Consider the following 21,361-nt stretch of genomic DNA (forward strand, 5'->3'; position numbering starts at 1 on the left):
GCCTCTGCAGTCCAGATTGGTTAAAAACAAAGATTTTTTTCCCTTGGTATTGAGGATTGAACCTAGAGCTTCATGGGTCCGTGCATGCTAAACAAGTGCCCCACTCCTAGGCTACATTCCAGCATCCTATTACCTTTGACTTAGAGACCATGTCTTGTTGAATTGTCTACGATAGCCTTGAACTCACTCTGTAGCCCAGGCCCCGCAATTAGCCTGCTTCTACCTCTGTAGTCTCAGGATCACAAGCCTGTGCTACCAGGTCCAGCTACGATGGTTAATATATACAAAGTGTGTGTGCCTGGATGTGTTTATGTGTGCCGTGTGTGCCTGGGGAACCCCCCAGAGGCCAGGGGCAGTTGTGAGCTGCTATTGTGAGTGCTGGAAACGGAGCTCAATCCCTGTGCAAAATCACTAAGTATCGTGAACCGTCTCTCTAGCCCCAATGGTTGATTTTGAGTGGCTCGGTTGGACTTAGAAGCATACTTCTGGCTGTGTTTGGGAGAAAGACTCTAGAACTGAGAAAGGAGGGAATATCTATCCTGCACCATGGGTGGTGCATGGGAAGCACCACCTCGTAGTCAGGAGACTTGGGTATAATAAGGAGAAAATATCAGTTAGTCCAGGCATTCCCCACCCCACACCTCTGTGTGTCTTTGTTTTTCTGTCTGTGTCTCTGACTCTCTGGCTCTGCCTTTCTCTGTCTCTCTGTATGTCTCTCTGTGTGTGTCTGTCTCTCCGTGTCTCTGTCTCTCTCTGTGTGTCTCTATCTTCCTATGTCTCTCTCTTTCTGTGTCTCTGTCTCTCTCTTTCTCCTTCCTAGCATCTATGAAGTACTTTGCTCTTTCACACCCCTTCCCACCATGATGGGTTGAAAACCTCTGCAAACTTGTTCACAGGAATCGTTCCTCCCTTGTTTTACTCAGACATTTTTGGTAAAGCAACAAAGAGCTGACTAACACAGGCTCCCATTCCAGCACCACCAGAAACCCCCAAACCCACCAGGGCTTGAGGACTTGAAAGCTCCTTTTAGCGCTTGTTGACTGATGGCCACAGAGGACTTGGTGTCCACTCCTCCTTCATTTTTGGCCTCTGCCCAGCTGCAGGGGTTGGCCCTTCACACCACAATCTAAACATGAATGGAGCCCTGTGTTACTCAAAGGGCCATCTGGGGTTGCTAGTCTCGCCCAAGTGTTTGACTCCAACTGTGTACAATGAGTCTTCCTTCCTTCCTCCTGCTGGACCGTGGGGACTGAGCTGGCCTGGGAAGAACACACACACACACATGGATTCCTAGAGTTTAAGGGGTCAGGAAGGGCAAGGCCTCATAAGTGTAGAAGGAGCAGTTGACCTTGATCCCCACCCACAGCCCTGGCTGGGAGAACCTGGCTGTGTTACATGATGCATAGGGGGCATGCCCCAGAAGACCTGAAAACCAGTTAAGTTGTGTCTCTGAGGTCCCAGAAAGGTGAGACAAGGGAGGGCAAGGCGTCCCCACTGAGCCGTGGGCGACACTCAGCAAGTTTGAAGATGGTACAGGTCTATTGTTTAGAAACACTGGGATCTGAGAGCCCCAGCCCGGCTGATTTTGCAATGATGTATTGCCAGCTACTTAACAGGATAGATCGCTGCAATTACATGTCACTTTTGATATTCACAGTCACAACAAGGATGTGTCAGCCTCACAAGGTTTAGAGGAAATATATATGATGTTCTGCAGTGCCGTTAGAAAACGGCTTCAGGAAACAGACTCCAGAGGATTCCAGGAAAATCCACCTGTTTGGGGAAAGCAGCCAGCTCTGTGGAAATGGGAGGGGCTGGCTCCCTAGATCTGGGAGGAGTGAGAATTTTAATATCCCAGCTCTGAGAGTGCAGGGTTCAGTGCTAAGGATCCAGGGAGGGTGTCATTACACTTTGACGGACTGGCTGAGAGTTTCTAGGCTGCCACCACTGTGGATCATTCGAGGCTCCGTGGATTCGAAGCTCTCAGGGGACACACCTAGACGACTGTAGTCTCTGTAGAAACCAGATGGACCTGGAATTGTAGAGTGGCCCTCAGCTCTGAACAGACAGGGCCATGGCCCCTAGTAATGTGGGACCCAGAATGAGGGCCACACGTGGTCTAGCCAGCACTGCTTTGTCTCTGGAGGACAACACGGGAGCCTCAAAGTCAGTCAGACACTAGGATTTTGGCTCTGTAGACTTGGGCTGAGAAGTCTTGGGTCAGAGGGTCAGCAGCATGTACTCTGAAGAAAGTCTCCCAGCCCCACAGACTGTGCCCAAGCCCACACCTGAGGTCTGCACCAAGTGGCTGATGGAGAAGTTAGGCGGATGTCCCACAGCAGGTTGACTCCAGGAAGCTCTGCTGACCCCTTCACCTTCTGGAGACCCAAGACTCACAGCCACCTTTGTCCTTTGAGTACCACACAGGTGAGTATTTCTCTCCCAGGATCCTTTGTGACAGGGCCATGTTTTTCCCACAATGCACTGGGGGGACTCTAGGGAAAGGTTCAAGACCTTGTCCTTGGTCTCCAGACTGTGTGCTCCTTGAAGCAGAGTCTACTCAGCCTTCCTCCACTCACCTTCACTTCTGCTTGCGCCCCTCCCCCAACCTCAGGTGGGCTGCACCTTGTGGGGTTCCTGCACAGAGAGGTGCACACAGGTCTCTCCCCAGCTGGCAAACCAGAGACCCACATGCCATGATTCTGTCCCAGGACAGGCAGAAACCTGATCCCAACCTCGGCATCTAGCCCAACAGATGTACAGACGTATATCCATACCAGCTCCTTCCAGAGCAGAGAGCTCCAATAGCCCTGTCCACCATCACTGGCCCCAGGACCCCAACCTCAAGTAATGAAGAGGATAGAGAGGCAGAAGAAACCTTCCGATGATCTGTGGGTGTGGAGCCCCTTGTTAGAGAGGTTATAGAGCACCACCCCACACGCTGCCTACAGCCTCAGGCTCCCTAAGCCTGAAACAGAACCCATGATCCCTGCCCTTCCCTGTCAGAGTTACCTGGGAAAAGGGACCTTCTACCTGCATCTGCCAAAGCCAGACACCTCAGAGGTTGTCTTCTTCCGTCTTCCTCCTCCCCCCACCCACCAGGTCACCAACTCAGCTCACACACAACCCTCCTTGGTGTCTGTTGCAGTTTGAATCTGAAAAGTTGTCCACAGGCTCATGTTCTGAACACACTAGCCACAGTTGGTACCATTATCTTCAAGGCTGTGAGGCTTTTAGGAGGTGGGTCTGGGTGTTGGATGCGGGTCCCTAGCGCAGACCTTTGAAGGAAATGTGTCTATCTTATTTCCGGTCTATCGTCACTACAGTCCACCCTATCCACACCCCCGATGTCAGACAGAGACATTCTAGGGCTTGTCCCTCAATAATGATTTGAAAGTCCCTGAGACCATGAGCCAAAAATGAGCCCTTCCTCCCTTAAGTTGTGTCTGTCAGGCATTTTGCAGTACTGATGGCTCCGTATAAGAGTACTGGCTGCCTTTGTCGGCAAAGGACAAAGGATCAGTTCATTCTCAGCAACCACACTGGGCCGCTGGTTTATAACCAGCTGTAATTCCAGTCCTCGGGGATCTGCCGCCCTCTTCTGGCCTCTGTGAGCACTGCATGAACATGGTACACACACACACACACACACACACACACACACACACACACACACACACACACACTTTAAAAATCAGTCTTTTTTCAAGCTGGACATGATGGTGCATGTCTTTAATCCCAACACTCTGGAGGCAGAGGCAGGCTGATCTCTGTGAGTTTGAAGCCAGCCTGGTCTACAGAGTGAGTTCTAGGTCAGAGCTACACACTCTGTGTCTCAAATAACACAAAACATAAAACAAAACAAAATCAACATTTGTTTTCTGTTTCATCCAACACTGGTAGAAACTCTTCAACTCGAATCCTAGACCAAGGCTCAGAAATGGTACCAGTAACTAATACTGTATCCTCCTCTCGCCTGCTCCGATCTGCTGTATCCCGTGTGTCCACCTGTTCTGCTCAGGTATGTCTCGTCATCCTCATGCTCCCTATCCCATGCAGCCACTGGAATGATAAAAGATTTATTTTTATTTATGTGAATGTGTGTTTGTGCACATGGGCATGAAGGCATCTTCCAGCAGCTGAAGGCCCTGGAGCAGGCACTACAGGAAGTTGTAGGTGGCGTGATCTGGATACTGGGAACCAAACTTGGGTCCTCAGCAAGAGCAGCAAGCACTCTAACCACTGAGCCCCCCTCTCTCCAGTCCTAGAAGGAGTTTCCTCATGTCCCATTCCTCTGTCCAGGGTGCCCAGTTTCCCATCTCCCAGGGCAAGGACTAGCTCTGCCCCATGTATCCCAAGGTGGAGAGGGGAGGTGTTGCTGGGACTAGAGCCAGGCTGATTCTTCAGCCATAGGTGATGTCTCAGCCTCCAAGCCCCTCAGAGCTCCTCACATGCCATATTCGTTCTAGCCTCAACATATTTGTCAACACTGGGCTGTGCTATGGGCCTGAGATTTAGTGATGCCAGTGGCCTCGTGTGCTGGAGATGTGGGGAGCAGGTGCTTAGCAGTACAGGCTGGCTCTGAAGCCTTGGCCTTTGTGCCTTGGTCATGGTTCTTCACTTCCCTGAGCTCATGGGGCCCACCACCCAATGGTGCAATAGTAAGTAACTCCCAGGGACTTCTACAGTGTCCAAGGTGTGTAATTTGCCTGCCGTGGGGCCTGACATGTGGTCAGAGGCTGGCAGTATCTATCTGGTCAATATCTCTGTGTCTGAGCTACCAAGTGACCATTTGGCATACCATACCAGAAGCCACGTGTTATAAGAACCATGCTGGGGTGTGGAAGTGGATGCCTATAATTCCAGCACTCAGGAGGGAGAGGCGGCAGGATCCAGTTCAAGGCCAGCCTCATCTACTAGCAAGTTCCAGACGAGCCTGGGCTACACAGAGAATTCCATTCTTAAAAAAAAAAAAAAAAAAAAAAAAGAAAAAGTCTTTGCTTAGCATAAGACTTTACACATGGTAAATGCTCTTGTCAACATTGGTGGTTTTTACTCTGAAATATTCTTGTTCTAAGAAATGACTGCTCCAGGGTGCCACACAGACAGAGAAGCCATCAGTGGCTGTCCCTTCGTCTAAACCAGAGGTCATCATAGAAGGGACAGGGCTGTGACAACGGTACCTCAGCCACAGCTACTCCATTCTGGGAGAGAGCAGAGAGCCCCGAAATGCAGGGAGAGCCTACTTTAGGAAAAGCCACTCTGCGAGAGCCAAACAATATAGAACTTGGACCAGGCAGACGGCTCACTAGGTTAAGGTGCCCGCTGCCAAGTCCCCAGGACCCAGAAGGAGAGAACTGACTCCTGCACGCTGTCCTCGGACCTCTACAAGCGCTCCATGTCATGTGCCCCGCCCCGAATAAATAATAAATTAATGCAATTTAAAATTCTAAATGACTGATTGATTTATTTATCTCTATGGTCTGTGCACTGGTGTTTTACCTGACTGTATTTCTGTATGAGGGTGTTGGATCCCCTGAAACTGGAGTTGCCTTGTGGGTGCTGGGAATTGAACCTGAGTCCTCTGGAAGAGCAGCCAGTGCTCTTAACCTCTGAGCCATCTCCCCAGCCCCCATTAACTTAAATTTTTAAAAAGGATTATGTAAAAGTGATAAAAAACAGAATCTGCATGATAAAGTATCTCCTCTCTCTCTTTCTCTCTCCCTCTCCCTTCTCCCTCCTTTTCTCCCTCCCTCCCTTTCTCCCTTACTCTTTTCTCTTCCTCCTCCCCCCCTCTCCATTGCTCTGTACCTCAGGCTGGTCTTGAACTCACTCTACGGCCAGAGTTAGCCCAGACCTCTCGATGTTCTTGCCTCAGTCTCCCTCGTGCTGGGAAGCCAGCCTGCACTGCCAACCCTGGCACTACTTTTTCTTATTACTCCAACCGGCCCGTCAACCCCACACTCACTTCAGCTTCATGGGTCGCTGACAGCATCTCACCTGGCCCCATTCAGACAAAACCCCATCTCGTCTAAGCAACGAGGAAGGAATGATGGAAGGCGGATGAGGCCTCGGTGTGACCCCTGATGGAGGGGCAGATGGAGGCGTGACCACTGGCAGCTCACAGACATTACAGGAGGGCAGGAGGGCATGAGCTGCCTGGCAGGAGACCACAGAGCCACATGTGAATTCTCATTAAAGAAGCCAAGGGGAACCAAACCAAATCTATGTGTGCCCGCTTTGCGAGGCTCTCCCAACTGGAGGTAGAGCACAGAAAATAAAGGACAAATTGTTGCAATTAATTAAGACTGCAATGGGAGCATTCTATATGACCCATGGCCCAGTGTCCTGAGTAAACAGGGAGAGTCAGAAACTTACACGTAGAGAGAGATTTAACGGGTTCATCAGGAAACCGCACTGTGTGGCTAGACCTGAATCCTGGGTAAGACCCTGGAGGCACATATGTGTATATCTACGAGACAGTAAAGTTTCAACACCAACCAGTCATTTGAGTCTTTAAAATAATTTTGTTTTTTTTTAACACAGGGACTTGCTATATTGCCCAGGCTCACCCCAAACTTGGAACTCCCCAGCCTCAGCTTCTCAAGGATTGCCCGCTCAGCCGTTGGATGCTTTTAAGGGAATGTAAGATGGTTGGATGTGAGGCTACAAACAAGAATTCTTCTCATCCGAGCTGAGAACCATTGAAATATTTATGTGTGAATTGGGTCAATAACTGCTGTGGACCTCAAAACTCAGATATAGGGAGAAACATGCCGAGAGGGAGAGATGGAGCTAGCCTGGCCAGGCTGGGGTGCTGGGGAGGGGGGCAGGCACTTGGGGTTCATTTTTCTATCATCCCGATCTTAATTCTATGTAATACAGAGTTCACAGCCGTTGAAATGGTGTGCCAAAGTGAATGTAGACTCGGCCTTCTGAAGTCTCATTGTGCTGAGTCTCTTATCCCCAGTCCGGTCTTTTATTAGGAGAAGGGCGAGCCTTCTATCAAGGGTCAAGAAGTGACCTTCTTGGGCTGGGCATGTGGCTTGGTAGTTGAGCACTTGTGTAGGATGCTTAAGGCCCTGGGTTCAAACCCTAGCGTGTGTTCCTAGCTAGGTGATTCCAGAAGACACTGGAGAGGCTGCAGCAGGAGCATTATGAGTTTGGGGCTAGCCTGAACCACATGGTTATACACAGTCACACAAACAAACACACCCGGGGGCAGAAGCTCTGGCCTTAGGACTTGCGATTTTGTAGACTGGAAAAATAATTGTAATTAGATAGGTAGGGTTCTCTGGTAAACAAGAAAATCTAATCTTAGAATGAAGGTTAGCTTCGGATACCTAATCTGCTGTGGTCTGATTCTACAGTGATCCACACGCTCATCTTCTGAGTGCTTGGGCCTCCAGTTTATGGCCCATTTTGAAGGTCATGGGGGCTTTAGAAGGTTTGGCTGGGCTGGAGGAAGTCTGTCACCAGAGACTCTGGTCGACTCTGGTCCATGCTCTCAGCTTCCGGTCTGCCATCTGGGAGGGGCCTTTGCCCCAAGCTGTGGCCACGACGTTCTCCCCACCCCCACCCATGATGGACTGAAACCAGGAGCTGAGACAGTTGTTTCTGTCTGGTCCTAAATTCGCTTCCAAAGGGGCTCACTTAAAATATAGCACTCTTTTATAAAAAGAAAACATGGCCCACTGTGGTGCTTTCAATAAAAGTGGCCCTCATAGGCCCACAGGGAGTGGCAGTATTGGGAGGTGTGGCCTTGTTGGAGTAGGTGTGGCTTTGTAGGAGGAAAGTATGTCTCTAGCTGTCGGCTCTGAGCTCAAGCAAGATGACACCCTGCCCCCCCCCCCCAACCCTGCCCTGTCTCATTTTCTTCCTGCTGCCTGAGATGTAGAACTCGCAGTTCCTTCTCCAGCACCATGTCTGCCTGGTGCGCCCGTGCTTCCCGCCATGACAGTAATGGACTGAATCTCTGAAACTGTAAGCCAGCCCCAATTAAAGGGTTTTTTTTTTCTTTTATAAGAGTTGGGGTGGTCATGGTGTCTCGTCACAGCAATGCAAACCCTAACTAAGACACCCACCTTACAGAAGTTGGTAATTTTGTATGATTCTGTTTGATGCCCTAGCTCAGCTGACATGGGCTAGCTGGCCCTGGAGAGATTCAGATATGCCACAGTTAACCACGTCTGTCAACTTGACACAAACCTAGAGTCACCTGGCGAGAGGGAACCTTAACCAAGAAGTGTCTCTATTAAATTAGTTTGTGCCTATTGTCTGTAAGGCATTTTTTCTAAAGATTTATTTATTTATTTTGTATATGAGTACACTGTTGCTGTCTTCAGACACACCAGAAGAAGGCATCGGATCCCTTTACAGATGGTTGTGAGCCACCATGTGGTTGCTGGGATTTGAACTCAGGACCTCTGGAAGAGCAGTCAGTGCTCTTAACCACTGAGCCATCTCTCCAGCCCTGTAAGGCATTTTTAAAAATGTTAATTGTGTAGGAAAGCCCAACCAACCTTGGGCAGTCCCATCCCTACACTGGTGGGTTTGGGCTATACAAGAAAGCTAGCTAACATGAGTCAGAGAGGGAGAGCACCAATGACCTTTATTCCTCCACGGTTCTTGCCTTGAATTCCTGCTTACCTTCCCTCAGAGATGGATAGGGACCTAGGAGTCATAAGACGACATCCCCCTACACTGCCTTGTTCATGGTGTTCATTACAGTGACAGAAAGCAGCAGCCTAGAACAATGTGCTTTCAATGCCTAGCAACTGTTCAGCGAGATCCGATCAGAGAGGAACCCAGAAAAGCCACAAGCACAGACGAAATTCATTCCCTTTCTCAAGTTGGTTCCTTGGAACCGATCTGCCAGCCTCTCCCGTCTTCTTGACGTTACAGAACCCACAGAACTCTCATTCTTATTCTCAGCAAACTTCATACCCTGGTGTGGATTTTCCCCGTGTTCCAGTCCTCGCCGGGTGTCCCTGCTGACAGGGCAACAGCCTTGTAGCCTACACCTCCTTGGAACAGAGACTCCCAAAGAGAGGGCTTGGTCAGGGCCGTCGGGCCACCCGGCACGCAACTGGGCGCATATGCTTTGTAAGCAATGGTTTCCAACAGATAAATGTAATCAAGGTTTGTGTGCTCAGAGAAGCCAACAGGATGGGGTTGTTTCACTTGAAGGATCAGAAGAAAATTGTAACTAATGTTGTGGAAAATTACTTTGATATTGCTTTCTTGCTACCGAATCACAATTAGGCTGCTGCGAGTGGTACAGGGAAGGAATAAATGAATAGAAACAAATCAACACAAACAGCTTGTGTCAGGAGCACTTCGCTCAGGGAAAGGAACGTAAGCATTACTTAAAGTTTTATGACTGTGTTTGGTGTGATTTACATAGACCCGCACGGCTGTCCATCACGTAAGCACGTTGAGGGTGGCCCCCTGCATCTGCCAATAGAACTTCACAAGTGAAGACCCACCCACGCTCCTCACCTGGCTCCGCCCACCGCAGGGGCCGCCCCACGCTGATCCCTCACCCTGCGAATCTGAGGCTCAGAACTCCCAGCCACATTCTGGTTCCCACCCACCTGTAACTCACACATTTGTGCACTTGGGCAGCAGTGTCAGGGCAATGCTAGGTAGAAAGGGGGACAGGAATCCAGTGCCTGTGAATTTAAGGGTTCTGCTCTGCCGGCGGGCTGTAGGCACGGAAGGGCATATCCTAGGATCAACAGAGCAGAATCTCACCCGGCAACAAATGAACTATCCCAGGAATGGATCACAGAAGGAACCCTCCTGCCCCACATGGACACCGTACATAAACTTATGCCTTTCCTCCCTGGCCCCTCCCACCGTGCAGACATCAGATAGTTAGACACTAGGCCTCTGTGTACACCACAACCACACACATTAGGGGATCCACCAGAGGCTCGACTCCTCCAAGCAGTCTTCAAGCTCCCTTGCTCTCTGGTTTCTTTTTGCACATAGACTACACAGAGTCACAGGGACCATTTTGTTCCTGTATCGTGATGGTTCTGTCCTGTGGGACCCAGCTGTGCCAACTCAATGTCACTAGCTATTCTAGAGCTCTCAAGAGGCTACAAAGTCCCCCAGAGGAGCCAGCTCAGTCAGAACGCTCGCTTCTTCAGAAGCTGGGAGAAGCCGGGCCCATTTTTGACAGTCGCCAGCTGTAGAGGTTGACCCCGGAATGCGTCAGCACAGTGGCTTACAGGCTGTTTCTAGGGCCTGCCACTGAGCTTGCTTCTTACTCACTGGCATGAAAGGGATAACTCATCATCCTCCCCGCCCTGTGCAGGGCTTCTGGCCGCAGCTGCAGGGTCCAGGCAGGATCGGGGCTCTCTGTGTGTTCCTTCTTTTCCTCTTGAGGCCTGCGGCCCTCCATCTGGGCTCAAGGCCACCGTATCGAGGTTCAGAGCTCCATTTTGCAGAAGCAAAACAATGAAGTGGGTGGTACAAAGAAGGGGGCCTGAGTTGAGGGGAGCTGCGGGTAGTGCTAGGGAACGAGCCCCTGGCTGGAGAACGGGCACCCATGCCTCCTGTGCTTCAGGCTGCAAGCCGGAGTGTCACGGGAAGCCATCGGTCTAAACCTCTGGCCCCCACATCTCTTTCATCCTGTCCCTAAGAAGTGTGTTCATGCACATGTCCCTGGAGAGGAAGTACATCTCTGAGGGCTCCTCACAATAGATCTTCTAGTGCTGTGGCCTGCAAGCCCAGGTTTCCTCTTCCTCCTAAGCAGATTAGCCTGTGACAGCCAGCTCCATCACAGCTTGCTTCAAGAGCACCGGAGAGCTCCTCCTTTCACGCCCTATCTGCCTTAAGTCTTCCACATGATCCTCCCACTCTCTGCACCCCACCATCCCCAGCAGACATTGACCATTCCAATGGGTCACAGGCACAGAGAGAACGGGGGTGTGTGGTAAGAGTGGGTCTCAGCCTCACAAAGCCAGTATGTGACTTCATTTCTGTCTCAGGCCAGAGGAACCAGATTTGAGGGAAACCCCGGGCTGGACAGGGAAACTGAGTCATATTCCAGACATGTGAGTTCATGAAGACAATCAGGGGTCTGAAGAATGGCTCCTCAGACTTCCACCAGCAGGCCTGTCGCCCAATAAAGTAATTAACTAATGTAACAAAATTATTTTTTGAGCTGGGATTTCACCACACAGTCCTGGCTGGCCTGAGACTTGCCATGTTGACCAGGCTGGTCTCACACTCAGAGGCTTCGTCTGCATCTGCCTCTGCCTTCCAAGTGCTGGGACTAAAGGTGTGTGCCACCCCACCAGCTATAACAGAAGTTTTCAAGAGAAGACATGTTCATCTGGGTCTGACGGTGCTGCCCTATAAGGCCAGCGACTCAGGAGGATAAGGTAGGGACACAAGTTCAAGGCCAGACAATGAATCAAAATAAAAATAATAAAAAAAAATGATCAAGGGGTAAGACCCTGGGTTCAATTTCCAGTGACATTTTTTTAAAAATAGAAAGACGTTTATCCTCTGGTATTCAGAACAATGTGGAAGACGTCCCGAGAGTTGGCAGGCTTTCCTGAGCCTGAGATTCCCTGAAGACAACAAACTGGCTGACCAGATGGGCAGCCTCTCCATCGCCCACACCAGGGGCTGCTCAATTGCTATGAAAGCCAAAGCCACAGCCTTGAAACTGGAGGCCTGACACCCCCACACTGACACCAACACCTGCTAGGAGGAAGTCAGGGCCCTTTCTCGGTTTACAGGGGCTACCATCCTCCCAGCCTCAGCACCCCAGGCCATCAGGAAAGTCTGCATGTGGACCCGCAGTGGTAAGCAGCAACCTCGGGGCTCACCTGGAAACTGCTGGGGGCTGAGCTCTATAGGGTCCTGCAGGCTGATGAAGAGAAGCAGGCCCGCAGCTCCAAACAGCAAGATGGACGAGAACATGCAGGCTAGCCGCATTGTTCCGAGTCGTGGGGTCATCCGGGGCGCACTCCGGGGTCACCTCTTGGGTGTTAAAAGGCACGTTCTTCCCTCATTATCCACACCAGACATCCATCAGGCTGGGATCTACAAGACGAAAGGGAAGAAGCAGGTTTCAGTTGCAGGATAGCCCATCGGGCTAAGGCCCCGTGTCTCTGTCTCTCTGTCTGTCTCTCTCACTGTGTGTCTCTCTGTCTGTCTCCCCCCACCCCTCCCCCCCGTGTGTGTGTGTGTGTGTGTGTGTGTGTGTGTGTCCTGTGCATGCATCCCTCTCTTCCTCCTTTTGGACTCGGACTCATTATGCAGCCTAGAGTGGTCCCGAACTCACAATCCTCCCACCCCTGCCTCCTGAGTGTTGAGATCACAGCCATTCACCACATGCCTGTCCACTCTGACCTTCTGAAGCCCACAGAGGCTGAAGGGGCTTCTGTTGCTCCCTGCACCTCTGCCTTCCCTACAAGGGTCTCCTGTTTGCACCTTCCATAAAGTCACAGAGAGGCGCACTCTCTCGTTGTTGGGGGACAGTTAAAGGTGGTGAGAGCCTTGGCAAACCGGTGAGCACCCCCCTACCCTGCCCAGCTGCGTGAGCCTCCCAGGAAACACCATGCTCCCTCCAAAGGCTGCTCGCGTTCCTGCATCCCTGCTTGCTCTTCTGGCCGCTGCAGACTCAGAGCATGCGCAGAGCTGTCCGTCACCTTCGCTCTACCATAAGAACGGAAGAAATGTCCTCAACGCTCTAAGTACAAATGAATCAGACCAAATTATGGATCCAGATAGTTAACACCCCAGGGCTGGAGAGATGGCTCAGTGGTTAAGAACACTGAGCCGCTTTTTCCAGAGGACCTGGGTTCGGTTCCCAGAATCCAACATGGCAGTTCACTAGCATCTGTTCCAGGGGTTATGACGCCCTCTTCTGGCATCTACGGGCACTGCATGTTCATGATGCAGAGACATACACGAAAGCCAAACATCATACCCATAAAATAATACAACTTATTTGGTTTTGGGTGGGGGGAGAGGATGTTTTGAGACAGGGTTTCCCTGGGTAGCCCTTGGCTTTCCTAGAACTCACACTGTAGACCAAGCTTACCTCGAGCTCAGAGAAATCCACCTGCCTCTGCCTCCCGAGTGCTGGGATTACAGGTGCGCACCACCTCTGCCTGGCAACTCTTTTCTCTCTTTTTTCTTTTAAATAGACAGGCACACCTCACTTTCGTTTGAGTCTGAAATGTCTCCCACAGATTCGTGTCTGGACACCTGGTCTCCAGTTGGTGATATTTTGGAAGGTTATGGGGCCTCACTCAGGCCTGTGTAGGCTAGGTAAAGGTGAGTGGACAGAGGAAGTCCCCCAGATACCTGTTGCAAGTCTGCACAGGCAGATCCCTGATGCTCACAATATTCTACCCACACCCACACCATTGCAGGGACTTACATCCCACCAGGTATTCTTACAGATGGTCTCAGAGGGCTTATTACTTTCCCATAGCTGTGATAAAACCATGGAGCAAACTTAGGAGAGAAGAGCTTGGGCTGGAGGGATGGCTCAGAGGCCAAGAGCACTGGCTGCTCATCCAGAGGACCTGGCTTTGATTCCTAGCACCCACATGGTAGGTCTCAGCTTTCTGGTTCCAAGGGATCCATTGCCCTCTTCTGGCCCTTTTGGGTACTGCATGCATACCATAAAAAGTGCATAGGGAAAACTTTTATTTTGTCTCTTTTTGTCAGAGTGTTCAACCCAGCATTGTAGAGAAGGTGTGGTAGAAATAACTTCCTTACAGGTCCACTTGTGCACAGCAGGATGCTGGCCTTACACACTGGCCAAACCAGGAAGCAGTGAACAAGGCTTAAGCAGGGCTGGGGGTGGGGTGATCCTTAAAGGCCTGACCATAGCCAAAGGTTACTCCTTGTTTCCAGCATAAGGCAGCGCCAAAGGAAGCTGGTGCCACTCAAGGCCATAGGGCCCAGGAGACCCTCCGACCTCGTTCCCAGCCTGCAGACCCTTAAGCAGAAAGAAAAGTGTGTGAAGTCCTTTCCTGCCCTTTTCATGCGCAGAAAAAAAATTCCCAAGGACTAGACTGATTCTCAGCAAAGCCTAGGAGCTGAGAAGTATGCATTCCAGCTTGGGTTTCTCCCCTCTGCAGTCTCTGTAATTATTTTTTCACTCAGTTAACTTTAATTAACCTGCCGCAGGCCTCTGTGCGCCTGGTGCTGGGCTCCCTGGACTGTACGGAGCAGGTGGTTCCCACGACCTCCCAGCTTTTATATTTGGGAAGCAGCAGTGTGGGGGGCTCAGTTTATCAGTAGAGTCGGCTCTGGGGCTTTCGAGCAAGCCATGACCTCTGTGCAACAGCCTTGCCCTAAGAAAAGACTGTTGCCACCTGTCAATCAATGAGGTGTGGAGTAAGGAATCCTATCTTGCTCATAGTGTGCCCGGACTGAGAACCACAGAGTCTTAGCCCTGGGGATAACCAGGGCTTCCCAGAGTAGACTGGCCTGCATCTCTAATCATTGTCTTATGAAGCCATAGATACACCATTTAGACTTCAGGATTTCCTAAAGGCCAGTTTCCATGTAGAGAGATCCTCAGAGCATGCCTGGTGCTGTTTCCCCAAGCACTACCTGCAGTGTCCGGTCCATCAGTCTCAGTCTCTGGATGCTGGGGAATGTGAGGGACCCAGAAGGGGCAGAGCCATTCTCTGTCACCCTTAGAAGCTGCTTGGGACCCTGGTTTCATACCCTCAGGCACTCCCCCCCACACACAGCAGCTGTCACAGCCCTTTAGAAGACTCAAAAACAGTTTCAGAAAGGAGTTGGATGGGTTAAAGTGGCATTCTGAGGTGACACGGCAGAGAACTTTCAGAGAGAAAGCAGGGGACGAAGTTTGCGCCCTTTCTAGGCACACTGACCCCACCTGTAGACTAGAGCAGATAAATCCACACATGTCCTCGCTGCTGACTATCTACACACATACACCGTCAATGGCCAAGCCATGTCAGCTTCCTGGGGAGCCAGACGCCTGAGGCCGATCTGGCCAAAAGTGGGAGGGGATAATTCTCACAGAGGATGAGGACCCCACAGGCCCATGTCTTAAGGGCTTGGCTCCCAGGTGGGGAAAAGTTGTAGACACTTTAGAGAAAGAGGGAACCTGGCTGAAGGAAGTAGGCAACAAGGGGTGGGCCACTGGGACTATCTTGTCCCTGGATGTCACCTCCTCCTTTCCTCCACCTTTCTTTCTCTCTCCTGTTTGTCACAAGACCAAGATCCTCCTCGGCCACATAACCTTACTCCCATGATGTTCTCCCATAGCAAGCCACTATGGAGTGAACCGTCTGAAACCAGGAACCAAGTCAGATCTTTCCTTCTTTACGTTGTCAGGTATTCTGTCAAGTAACAAAACAAAACTAAACAATGTAGCGGGAGAGAGGCAGGGGAGAGGAGAAAGAATAAGCCACATCCGGCACAGAGATACCTGGGAAGAAAACTAAGTGTTCCGTGGTATCACCCTCCAGTGTCATTTGATGGACAAAGAATGGGACTTAGAACCCTGTGGACATCACCTTGCTGTCTCCAGCCTGACCCTGCAGATGTGACTACAGCTGCCTCGCCCCCTCTCTTTCCCCATCTCTCACACAGCCATCATTTAGAGCCGCGGCAGAGTTCTGTCAACAGCTAAAGGGATTCTGCAGTTTTACTCCGAATCAGCTCGCACCACATCCATGCCTGGAGACAGGATGCAGCTCCTGGGCCTGGGATCCAGGAAAGAAGGCAGGAGACCCAGTTGTACAACAGTTGCCAATTCCAAGGTCCCCAAGATGACCCAAGGGCATGCCCACCTCCAGGAGCCTGTATTAGAGGCTGAGTGGTTTCTCTACCTAGCTCTACACTCCAATCAGCTTTTCTTCCTTGGACCCTGTTCTCCATGTTTGTTCTCACTGGGGACTATCCGGCCAGCTAACTCCTGGCTCCACCCAAAGGAGAAGCAAAAGGTCAGCTGCCTAGCCTCCTGAGGAAGTAGTTTGTGAACTGGAATGCTGTAGGAGGGGGCCAGCATCCTGGAATCTGCAAGCCCCCTCTTCCTACAGAGATCTGAGACACACACTCCAGATGACCTGTGTCTCTGAGCCCTCCTGCAGACTCCCTCCCTCCCTCTTCTATAATCAAGCGGTATTTTCAAGACAACAGAGAGATGCTGGTCCAAAGGTCATTTGTCTCCCTCTTCTCTGAGTCCAGCTGTTGCCTTGGGTCTCAGTACAACAATGTGTCACAAGCCATGGCCTGGCTGCCCTGGGCCATGAAAACGAATTTGCAAGACCTCAGCTCCCACCTGGGACTGCCTCGTCCTCACTACATAAATTACACTCTGTTCTGGTGTCAGGTGCGAGTGTCCCTCACCTCCCTTCAGCCTTTTCCAAAACCAACAGACAATAAGAAAATTCAAATTATTGGCAACGAAGAAGAGGTTGCAAGAGGGGTTGCTTAAGACATGAAAAATTCACAGGGTGGTTGAGTATACATTCAACCCTGCTCAAAATTACAAAGCCTTCTAGTGGTTTCTCTCTCCAAGGCCTGAATGGCGTCACCAATTTTTTACTTTAAGAAAGAAAAGCTCCAATTAATGCTAGCACCTCCCGGGACACAGGACAAGGCTGAAGATTCCTCCCATCTCCTTATTTATTTGATTTAAAATGTTGTCTCTTTGGGGAAATTGACTTTAGGGTATAAGCAAAGACTTGAGAATTCAGCCAAAACACACGCACCTCCAGTGGCGGCAGCGGGACACGGACGACTCCAAGGACACGCCTGGCTGCGGCTGTTCCAGGATGTTCCTTCCAGTCACTCAGAGGACCCCTCTGGCTGTGGGGACCCACCCCCACACCTCCTGCCAGACAGCTTGGGAGTACCCACGTGGTGAGTGGGCCCCAGGCCTCCAGGAAAGTTCTGTCCCTGTGTGTCCTTCTCACACAGGCAGGAGCAAACAATGCCGTCCCTCCCCGGCTGAGGGCTACGGGAGATGCGGTTCGTCGGGAGACAGGCTGCTATGGCAACTTGAGGAGAATGGAGCCAGGCAGTGCCGTCACCTTGAATCCGGCACCGTGCCTTCTGCTGCGGTGGCAGAGGGGACCTGGCACCCTGCTCTTCCCATTACAGCGTCTGGGCACTGGTAGCTGACCCTAGTCTTTCCTCCTCCGTCTCCTGGCCTTGGGTACTTATCCGCTCCTCCTCGTTTGGAGGGAGCACTCCGGCCCAGTCCCCTGAGAGCACCACCTCCATCTGTTTTTGTCAGACTGCCTCTTCCTCGTGTGCATGGCTCCAGCTTACTTCTGAGACCGGGCTCTTCCTTGATTTCAGCTCATTAAAATCCTGCAGCTAATTAAAACCCGCTCTAACAGCAGCGGCAGCAACGGCGGCTGCAAACTCTGGGACTCGTCCCTCCAGTTTTATGCGTAGGCATAAAGTTGCAGTGCTCGGTACAGAAGATGGATGGCTGCAAGGGCTTAGACCTGGAGGCAGGGTTGCAGGCTCAGAATTGCTCCAGCCCTCCTCCAAAATCTGGGCCTCAGGGGTGCTGTATGCAGTCCTGAAATCCCCAAGGCTGAGTTTCTACACAGCCAGCATCCCGCGTGGCTCACCTGCACCCTGAGGTAGGTGGGCTCGTAGTGATTGGCCCACCATCCTCTGCGCTGTTCTAAAGCCAGGCTCCCTCTAATCACCCAATCCAGCTCTCACCCCATGCTCCTGCAGGTCAGAAAAATGGGCCCCTAGTGGTAAGGTTAAATCAGATTCAAATGTCTCTGAACTTTGTCCCCCAAATCCTTAAGAACCTTGCAGTCCAGCCTCACCCCCAGTAGGAACACTGAACATCTCCCTGAAGGCTGAAGGAGTCCAGAAAATTCATGGCAACCCTGACAGTTGCCAAGGACCTGGTCCAAGAACTAGCAGGCACGGCCAGGTGACAGGTATCTTCTCACCCCAGGACATCTTATATGATCAGGGATGCACACTCCCATAGGGTGGATGATAGGAATTCTAAAGACAGACTGAGTCCCTCCTAACCCTCACCCTGGCAGATCTGGTTTTGACCACTCAGTACCCCAAATCCTCGAAGCCGTGAGCTTCCGGTTTAGCCCTCCCCCCCCCCAGAGAGTGTTTACCACTGGGCTCAGCAGGAGCCGTGGGAGCTGGGTTGGAGGCCCTCTCCATCTTTGTATTCCCAGCACTCAGCACCATGCCTGGCACCAGAGAAGGGATCAATAGCGCCAGTGCATGCGGAATGCGCATGAGTTAATAAATGGAGGTGTGGGGGGCCATCAGGAGGGAGTGCACCATGAACTTGGAATTTTAAAAAGGTCATTTATGTTTCAGGGAGCCATGGGTTTGTTTTGGTTGGGTCTCGGCTGAGTACAGGGACGAGTCTGTAAGGGAGGAGACTTCAACCCTGGAGTCGGTTTCCCGAGGCCCACTGTGCATCAGGACAGCACTTGGAATCCTTCCATCAGTTCGAAACCACACAACTGGGGGGGGGGGGGGGACTTGAAGCTGTATTTTCAAAGGTAAAAGCAGAACCTCTCTCCTGTAGATATGCAAATTGTATATAAAAATATTTACATAATTTGGGTGTCATAAAATTGACGAACCTTTTGTATCGGTTGCCTTTCCCATTGTTATGATTAAACACCTGACAAGTGCAACTTACAGACGGAGGGGTTTATTTTGGTTCACAGTTTGAAGTTACAATCCATCATGGCAGAGGGGTTGTGGAAGCAGGAGCATGGAGTGGCTGGCTGGCTGGCTGCGTTAAGTCTCCCGTCAGGAAGTGAAGAGAGACGGATGTCAGTGTTCAGTAAGCTTTCTCCTTTTTGGTTAATCTGGAACTGTAGCCCATGGGGTGGTGCCGCCCACACTCAGGGTGGATCTGTCCCCTCCTTATGTCAACTTCCCTGCATACCTTCATTAATGAAGTGTTCCCAGAAGTCTGTTTTCATGACAACCTTAAATCCAGCTAAGGTGACAATGAAGACAACCGTTGTACCTTTCGATGTGGTTCAATGATAGAAAACCAAAATTTTGACCAAAATTACAGTCCATGTGTGTTGATCAAATGTCTATGGAAGGGCTGGCAAGATGGCTGACTGGGTAAAGATACTTGCCTCCAAGCCTGACAATGTATGTTTGAGCCGGACGGATCAACTCCTGAAAGTTGTCCTCAGACCTTCACATGCTTACCTACCCTAGCACACACATGCCCTCTCACAAGCGCGCGCACACACACACACACACACACACACACACACACACACACACACTAAATACCAGCCATACAGTGATCCAGAACAGTCACAAAAGGACAATGCTACACAACTGCACAGAATTGCCACATTCAGAGGCAGAGGCAAGACAGTGACTGCCCGGGTCCGGCCAGGGATGGTGAATTGTCTTTCAATGGGTACAGAGTCCCACACTGGGATGATGAGCGGGTTGGGAGGTAGACCAGAGGGTCAGGAGGTCGACCACGGTGGTGGCTGCACACCAGCACGAATTTAGCTAATGCCACCAAACTGCACACCTAAAGATGGGAAGAGTGAGACTAGAGAGGTGGATGGTTCAGGGCAGTTTACAACTGTTACCTACAAGTGCAACTCCAGTTCCGGGGGATCCTATACCCTTTTCTAGACTCTCTGGGCACCAGGCACATACATATAAGCAGGGTTCGGTGGTTTGAATAAGAATGACTTGTCTGCTGAAATAAAAGCCCCATAGACTTGTGTGTTTGAACACTTGGTCTGCAGTTGGTGGAATTGTTTGGGAAGGATTAGGAGGTGTGGTCTTGTTGGAGGATATTGGTTACTGGGGCGGACTTTGAGCACTCAAAAGACCCTTAACATCCCTAGCACACTTTCTGCTTCCTGCTTGCCGTTGTGAGCTCTCAGCTATTCCTGGTACCAAGCCTTCACTCTGCCGTCACAGACTCTAACCCTCTGGAGCCATGAGCTCAGCGAAACACTTTCTTTTATGAGTTGCTTTGGTCATGGTGTCTTATCACAGCACGAGAAAGTCATGAAGACATGGAAAAACACATACACACAAACCAAATCTTTTAAAAATGATTGAAATGACGTATTTTATGGGACACATATTTTGTATATTTAGGTGTTTATCGGACTCAGGTAGGGAGCTCATGGTCTGGTCTTGGCTTCCTCTTCAACCAGCTGGGAAACCTTCAGGACTCCATTTCTCTAATCTCACAATCTGTTCTCATGCAAAAGATCAACTGCGAATGAATTCCCAAGTTCTTAGCAGCTCTGGAGTGAGATATATAAATACGGTCACTTTCAGCTGGACATGTGGCCATCTGGAGAGAGTGTCTGTCACTCAGGTCTGAGACCTGACCTTCACCACAGATCTTGGTCACTTCCATACAAAAGCCTCCGATAGGTTTCCGGGGCTGTGCTCTAAAGTCCTTCCAACCCAAAAGCACCGGTGCAGAGGCATCTGGGTCCCTGTGGACTGAGTCCAGATAAACCATTTGCCTTCATGACACCTCTCAAAGGTGTCTCTGACAGCCCGGGCTCTAGTGTCAAGCTGCACACTGTATTCTTGGCTCTGCAAAGCCACACTCATCCACTGGAGGGCCTGCTGGCTAATGAGGCCACCTGGGGCCACTCTGTAGGAGGGGACCACTGTTGTGTGTGTGCACACAACATGCAGCCCTGCTGGGACCGTGTCCCACTAACTAAAAACTTCTCTGGGGCTGGATGGGTCTCGTTTTGTAGCTTAGTTTGGTCTAGAACTTGCTATGGAATCCAGGCTGGGTTTGGACTTGAGATTTCCTCTGTCCGTCTTACAAACGCTATGGTTACAGATGCACACTACCACACAGAATCTGATGGAAATCACTTTAAAGAAGACGTTTAAACCAGTTTAATCATTTGGATCATGATTTATCTACAGCCAGATTTTTCATTTAAAAACCTTTAATTTTTAAAGAACTTTAAAAGAGCAACATGGGAGTGCATTTGGTGATGGACGTGGCCTCTATTTTACAGCTGCACCATTGATATCTCAGTTGTGACACTGAGTTACCACACAATACAACCATGTATAATATTATTATTCAGGGAACCATTATGAAGAGCACAAGGGGATTCTGTTGTTGTTCTGTAACAACTGCGTGAATGTATAATTATTCTAAAATTTTTAAGAATTAAGAAATCACAAACTTAAAATTAAAAGTCTCCTGGGGCTAGAGAGATGGCTCAGTGGTTAGGAGCACAGGTTACTCTTGCAGAGGACCTGGGTTCGATTCTCAGCACCTACATGGTGGTTCACAACCATCTGTAACTCCAGTCCCAGAGGATTCAATGCCCTCTTCTGGCCTCCATGG

The 21,361-nt window shown here is 50.5% G+C and overlaps 1 protein-coding gene across 3 annotated transcripts in view; it reads right to left on the reverse strand.

Moving 5' to 3' along the window:
* Chst8 (carbohydrate sulfotransferase 8) overlaps window positions 1–21,361 on the reverse strand; it is a 141,737-nt gene that overhangs the window by 63,185 nt on the left and 57,191 nt on the right. For 2 of the 3 annotated variants that reach the window (NM_001107504.2, XM_063261662.1), the window contains exon 2: window positions 11,850–12,066. In NM_001107504.2, the coding sequence (NP_001100974.1) occupies window positions 11,850–11,979 (130 nt within the window). In that variant the 5' untranslated portion in view covers window positions 11,980–12,066. Of the gene's footprint in view, window positions 1–11,849; window positions 12,067–16,736; window positions 18,025–21,361 lie in introns of those variants that run through there. The other variant, XM_063261661.1, reaches the window with a different exon arrangement.

The sequence above is a fragment of the Rattus norvegicus genome, chromosome 1 (genome assembly GCF_036323735.1).
Source record: "Rattus norvegicus strain BN/NHsdMcwi chromosome 1, GRCr8, whole genome shotgun sequence".
Taxonomy (NCBI): domain Eukaryota; kingdom Metazoa; phylum Chordata; class Mammalia; order Rodentia; family Muridae; genus Rattus; species Rattus norvegicus.